The following is a 6,773-nucleotide window of genomic DNA, read 5'->3' as shown; positions in this document are numbered from 1 at the left end:
TCGAGTAGTGTAATTACGGTTCCAGCTGTAGTTGTTCTGTCAGCAGTAGTGTAATTACGGTTTCCAGCAGTTAGTGATAATTACGGTTTCACAGCCAGTAGTGTAACTACCGTTTCCAGCAGTAGTGTAATTACGGTTTCCAGCAGTAGTGTAATTTACGGTGTTGCTTCCAGCAGTAGTGTAATTACGGTTCCAGCAGTAGTGTAATTTACGGTTTCCAGCAGTAGTGTAACTACGGTTTCCAGCAGTAGTGTAATTACGGTGGCGTTGTTCTCCAGCAGTAGTGTAATTACGGTTTCCAGCATGTAGTGTAACTACGGTATTCCAGGCAGTAGTGTAATTACGGTTTCGCAGCAAGTAGTCAGGCGCTACCTTGCTATGTTTTGACTGATTTCATAATATACTGTACGTGTTATAGTCTATGAGAGGCTACAGGCGATCTGATTTGATCAGTGCTGATCCTCAAGTGAAGTGGCGTTTGGTGGACTAAGCACGTGCAGTAAAAGTGTTCTCTCTCGTTAGGGACCCAATTCAACTCTGAATATGCTGACATATTAGGTCCCTTCGCAAGACGGACGATACGAAAGTCCACCAGCAGGAGGTTATGTGTGTGTGTGTGTGTGTGTGTGTGTGTGTGTGTGTGTGTGTGTGTGTGTGTGTGTTGTGTGTGTGTGTGTGTGGTGTGTGTGTGTGTGTGTGTGTGTGTGTGTGTGTGTGTGTGTGGTGTGTGGTGTGTGTGTGTGTTGTGTGTGTGTGTGTTGTGTGTGAGTGAGTGTTGTGAGTGAGTGTTTATGTGTGTGTGTGTTTGTGTGTGTGTGTCTGTTTTAAATATTCACAGTGAGCAGATTATATGAATAATGTATGATGGTATTTGCATGCTAAGATGCTAAGGCGCCGTGCTGTGTCAGAATGGAGGATACAGTGAAGTCACTGTGACCTGTACACCAATAGCAGTTATCCTCAAGGTTAACACTACTGATACACAACTGTAGGGCACTGGGATTTTATCAATAGATGTGAAGAACTGGGCTGCATTGAAGGTGTGTGGCCAGGCCTAAACTCAGATAGTGTCTACAGTACATCGCAAATAAAACTTTGAGGAAGGGAGAATGTTTAATGTGTTACACATATAGGAGAGTTTAGAGTGCAACAACATGGAGAACACATTCATGTACCGTTTGTGTGTCAGATATATCAATTAATGAAGGCGTTTCTTTGTTTACCTTGTCCGACCTTCATGATAACTTTCATGGCCCTGGTCTTACAGACTCCTCCCTCTCTGTTCTCCAGGCCTTCGACTGAACCATTGGACGTGGCTGGAAGAGAGAGAGAGAGAGAGAGAGAGATTGGGAGAGCGAGAGAGAAGTCAAAACAGGAACATTTTACATCTGGCAAGAAGTTAATATGGAAATTATCTCACACAAAAAATGTCCCCATGTTCTCCAAAAGCTTAGCTGTCCTGAGTTCTGCCAGGACCTAGGATTCAAGAGAGACACTTAAGTGTTTTAGTACTAATATCTCTTGACACAATGATGAATAATCATGGCTCTAAACCTTCAAGCTGCATACTGGATCCTATTCCAACTAAACTACTGAAAGAGCTGCTTCATGTGCTTGGCCCTCCTATGTTGAACACAATAAACGTCTCTCTATCCACCGGATGTGTACCAAACTCAATAAAAGTGGCAGTAATAAAGCTCTCTTGAAAAAGCCAACCTTGACCCAGAAATATTAAAAACTATCGGCCTATATCGAATCTTCCCCATTCCTCTCAAAAATTTTAGAAAAAGCTGTTGCACAGCAACTCACTGCCTCCTGAAGACAAACAATGTATACGAAATGCTTCAGTCTGGTTTTAGACCCCATCATAGCACGAGACTGCACTTGTGAAGGTGGTAAATGACCTTTTTAATGGCGTCAGACCGAGGCTCTGCATCTGTCTCGTGCTACTAGACCTTAGTGCTGCCTTTGATACCATCGGATCACCACATTCTTTTGGAGAGACTGGAAACCCAATTGGTCTACACGGACAAGTTCTGGCCTGGTTTAGTTCTTATCTGTCGAAAGATATCAGTTTGTCTCTGTGAATGGTTTTCCTCTGACAATTCAACTGTACATTTCGGTGTTCCTTCAAGGTTCCGTTTTAGGACCACTATTGTTTTCACTAATATATTTATCATCTTGGGGATGCCATTCGAAAACATAATGTTAACTTTCACTGCTATGCGGATGACACACAGCTGTACATTTCAATGAAACATGGTGAAGCCCCAAAATTGCCTCGCTAGAAGCCTGTGTTTCAGACATAAGGAAGTGGATGGCTGAAAACGTTCTACTTTTAAACTCGGACAAAACAGAGATGCTTGTTCTATCCAGGAAAGAAACAAAGAGATCTTCTGTTAAGAATCTGACAATTAATCTGATGGTTGTAGAGTCGTCTCATAACTAGTTAAGTGAAGGACCTCGGCGTTACTCTGGACCCTGATCTCTCTTTGACGACATATAGACTGTTTCAAGGACAGCTTTTTTCCATCTACGTAACATTGCAAAAATCTGACATTTTCTGTCCAAAAAATGATGCAGAAAAATTAATCCATGCTTTTGTTATTCTAGGTTAGACTACTGCATGATGCTCTACTTTCCGGCTACCCGGATAAAGCACTAAATAAAACTTCAGTTAGTGCTAAATACGGCTGCTAGAATCCTGACTAGACCAAGAAATTTGATCATATTACTCCAGTGCTAGCTTCCCTACACTGGCTTCCTGTTAGGCAAGGGCTGATTTCAAGGTTTTTACTGTTAAACTATAAAGCGTTACATGGGCTTCCTCCTACCTATCTTTCCGAGTTGGTTGATTGAGTGTATTGGAGTGTATGTCTGGCCCAGGAGTGTGAAGGTGAACGGAAAGGCTCTGGAGCAACGAACCGCCCTTGCCTGTTCTCTGCCCTGGCCGGTTCCCCTCTCTCACTGGGATTCTCTGCTCTAACCCTATTACAGGGGCTGAGTCACTGGCTTACTGGTGCTCTTTCATGCCGTCCCTGGGAGGGGTTGCGTCAACTTGAGTGGGTTGAGTTACTGGTTACTGACGTGATTCTTCCTGTCTGGGTTGGCGTCCCCCCTTGGTTTGTGCTGTGGTGGAGATCTTTGTGGGCTATACTCGCTTTGTCTCAGGATTGGTAAGTTGGTGGTTGAAGATATCCCTCTAGTGGTGCGGGGCTGTGCTTTGGCAAAGTGGGTGGGGTTATATCCTTCCTGTTTGGCCCTGTCCGGGGGTATCATCGGATGGGGCCACAGTGTCTCCGACCTCTCCTGTCTCAGCCTCCAGTGTTTATGCTGCAGTAGTTTATGTGTCGGGGGCTAGGTTCAGTTGGTTATATCTGGAGTACTTCTCCCTGTTATCCGGTGTCCTGTGTGAATTTAAGTATGCTCTCTCTAATTCTCCTCTCTCTTTCTTTCTCTCTTCTCTCTCGGAGGACCTGAGCCCTAGGACCATGCGTCAGGACTACCGGGCATGATGACTCCTTGCTGTCCCCAGTCCACCTGGCCTTGCTGCTGTTCCAGTTTCAACCGTTCTGCCTGCGGCTATGGAACCCTGACCTGTCTACCGGACGTGCTACCTGTCCCAGACCTGCTTGTTTTCAACTCTCTAGAGACCGCAGGAGCGGTAGAAGATACTCTTAATGATCGGCTATGAAAAGCCAACTGACATTTACTCCTGATTATTATTTGACCATGCTGGTAATTTATGAACATTTGAACATCTTGGCCATGTTCTGTTATAATCTCCACCCGGCACAGCCAGAAGAGGACTGGCCACCCTCATAGCCTGGTTCCTCTCTAGGTTTCTTCCTAGGTTTTGGCCTTTCTAGGGAGTTTTTCCTAGCCACCGTGCTTCTACACCTGCATTGCTTGCTGTTTTGGGGTTTTAGGCTGGGTTTCTGTACAGCACTTCGAGATATTAGCTGATGTACGAAGGGCTATATAAAATAACTTGATTTGATTTGATGTGTGCTACCTATATCCCCCCAATAGATTCAACCATACTTTAACAATGACAGCTTCTCTATCCTAGAGCGGGAGATCAACCATTTCCAGGACCAGAGACATGTAGTAGTCTGTGGCGACCTAAATGCCAGAACTGACAAGAACCTGACACTCTCACCACACAGGGGGACAAACACCTACTGGAGATGACAGTATTCCCTCCCAAATATGCCCCCTAGACACAACTATGACAAAACAACCAATAAAAATGGGTCACAACTCCTGCAGCTCTGTTGCACACTGGGTCTGTAAATGGTAATCTACGGTAGGCTTTGAGGCGACTCCTACGGTAGGTACATCTACAGCTCATCCCTTGGCAGTAGTACTGTTAGATTACTTTATCACTGACCTCAACCCAGTCTCTCAGAATGTTCAAGTGAGCACCCCTATCAGATCACAGCAAAATCACAGTCTACCTGAACAGAGCAATACTCAATCATGAGGCATCAAAGCCAAAGGAACTGCACAATATTAACAAATGCTATAGATGGAAGGAAAGTAGTGTGGAAACCTACCATATAACAATTAGGCAACAACAAATTCAATCCCTTTTAGACAACTTCCTGGACAAAACATTTCACTGTAACAGTGAAGTTTTAACTTGGCAGTAGAAAGCCTAAACAGTATATTTGACCTCTCAGTTTCCCTATCAAATCAAAAAATGTGCAGACAAACTAATAAAATTAACAACATTGACAAATGGTTTGATGAAGAATGCAAAAACCTAAGAAAGAAATTGAGAAACCTATCCAACCAAAAACATAGAGACCCAGAAAACCTGAGTCTAACGCCTTCACTATAGTGAGTCACTAAAACAATACAGAAATACACTACGGAAAACGAAGGAACAGCATGTCAGAAATCAGCTCAATGTAATTGAAGATTCCATAGAATCAAACCACTTCTGGGAAAATTGGAACACACTAACAACCACACAAAGAGTTATCTATCCAAAACAGAGATGTGTGGTTAAACCACTTCTCCAATATTTTATGCTCTATAACAAAAGAACAAACAGCAAAAACATATACATGATCAATTAGAAATCTTATAATCATCTATTAAAGACTACCAGAACTGTCACAACTTCCGCCGAAGTTGGTCCCTCTCCTTGTTCGGGCGGCGTTTGGCGGTCGACGTCACCGGCATTCTAGCCACCGCCGATCCACTTTTCATTTTCCATTTGTTCTGTCTTTGTCTTATCACACCTGGCTTCACTCAACCAATGACTTGTTTATTATTTAACCCTCTGTTCCCCATGTTGTGAGTGATTGCTCATTGTAATTCGGTCCGTGTTTGTGGGCTATCATTGTTGCCTTGTATATTTGTATTTTTTGAGTAAAGTACTTTAATCACTCATATCTGCTGTCCTGCGCCTGACTCCCTACACCAGCCACACCTTGGACCGCTACAAGAACCCACTGGATTCTCCAATTACATTGAATGACAAAATAGGACAAAATACAAACCCTCCAACCCAAAAAGGACTGTGGTGTTGATGGTATCCTCAATGAAATTATAGAATATAGAGAACACAAATTCCAATTGGCTAAACTTTAACTCTTTAACATCATCCTCAGCTCTGGCATCTTTTCCAATATTTGGAACTAAGGACTGATAACCTCAATCCACAAAAGTGGAGACAAATTTGACCCCAATAACTACTGTGGGATATGCGTCAACAGCAACCTTGGGAAAATCCTCTGCATTAATATTAACAGCAGACGTGTACATTTCCTCAGTGAAAACAATGTACTGAGCAAATGTCAAATTTACTTTTTTCTAAATTACTGTACGACAGACCACATATTCCCCCTGCACACCCTAATTGACAAACAAACAAACCAAAACAAAGGAAATGTCTTCTCATGCTTTGTTGACTTCCAAAAAGTTTATGACTCAATTTGGCATGAGGGTCTGCTACACAAATTGATGGAAAGTGGTGGGGAAAAAACATACGACATCATAAAATCCATCTACACAAACAACAAGCATACGGCTAAATTTAGCAAAAAACACACATTTCTTTACACAGGGCCGTCGTGTGAGACAGGGATGCAGCTTAAGCCCCACCATCTTCAACATATATATCAAGAAATTGGCGAGGACACTAGAACAGGCCTCACCCTACTAGAATCTGAAGTTAAATAACTACTGTTTACTGATGATCTGGTGCTTCTGTCACCAACCAAGGAGGGCCTACAGCAGCACCTAGATCTTCTGCACATATTCTGTCAGACCTGGACCCTGACAGTAAATCTCAGTAAGAAAATAATAATGGTGTTCCAAAAAAGGTCCAGTTGCCAGGACCACAAATACAAATTCCATCTAGACACTGTTGCCCTAGAGCACACAAAAAAAATTATACATACCTCGGCCTAAACATCAACGCCACAGGTAACTTCCACAAAGCTGTGAACGATTTGAGAGACAAGGCAAGAAYGGCCTTCTATGCCATCAAAAGGAACATAAAATTTGACATACCAATTAGGATCTGGCTAAAAATACTTGAATCAGTTATAGAACCCATTGCCCTTCATGGTTGTGAGGTCTGGGGTCCGCTCACCATCCAAGATTTTCACAAAATGGAAAAAACACCAAATTGAGACTGCATGCAGAATTCTGCAAAAATATCCTCTGTGTACAAAGTAAAACACCAAATAATGCATGCAGAGCAGAATTAGGCCGAAACCCGCTAATTATCAAAATCCATAAAAGAGACGTTAAAT

The 6,773-nt window shown here is 42.8% G+C and overlaps 1 protein-coding gene across 1 annotated transcript in view; it reads right to left on the bottom strand.

The window, feature by feature from the left end:
* Positions 1-1,223: 1,223 nt before the first annotated feature.
* LOC112075416 (ephrin-B1) overlaps positions 1,224-6,773 on the bottom strand; it is a gene marked incomplete at its 3' end in the record, with an annotated part of 69,614 nt that continues 64,064 nt past the window's right edge. Inside the window, exon 3 of the mRNA XM_024142419.2 lies at positions 1,224-1,316. Coding sequence (XP_023998187.2) covers positions 1,224-1,316 — 93 coding nt within the window. The remainder of the gene's footprint in view (positions 1,317-6,773) is intronic.

Source organism: Salvelinus sp. IW2-2015, unplaced genomic scaffold, assembly GCF_002910315.2.
Source record: "Salvelinus sp. IW2-2015 unplaced genomic scaffold, ASM291031v2 Un_scaffold3145, whole genome shotgun sequence".
NCBI classification, from domain to species: Eukaryota; Metazoa; Chordata; class Actinopteri; order Salmoniformes; family Salmonidae; genus Salvelinus; species Salvelinus sp. IW2-2015.
The sequence above is the reverse complement of the archived record's forward strand: the minus strand, read 5'-3'. Positions and strand labels throughout refer to the sequence as shown.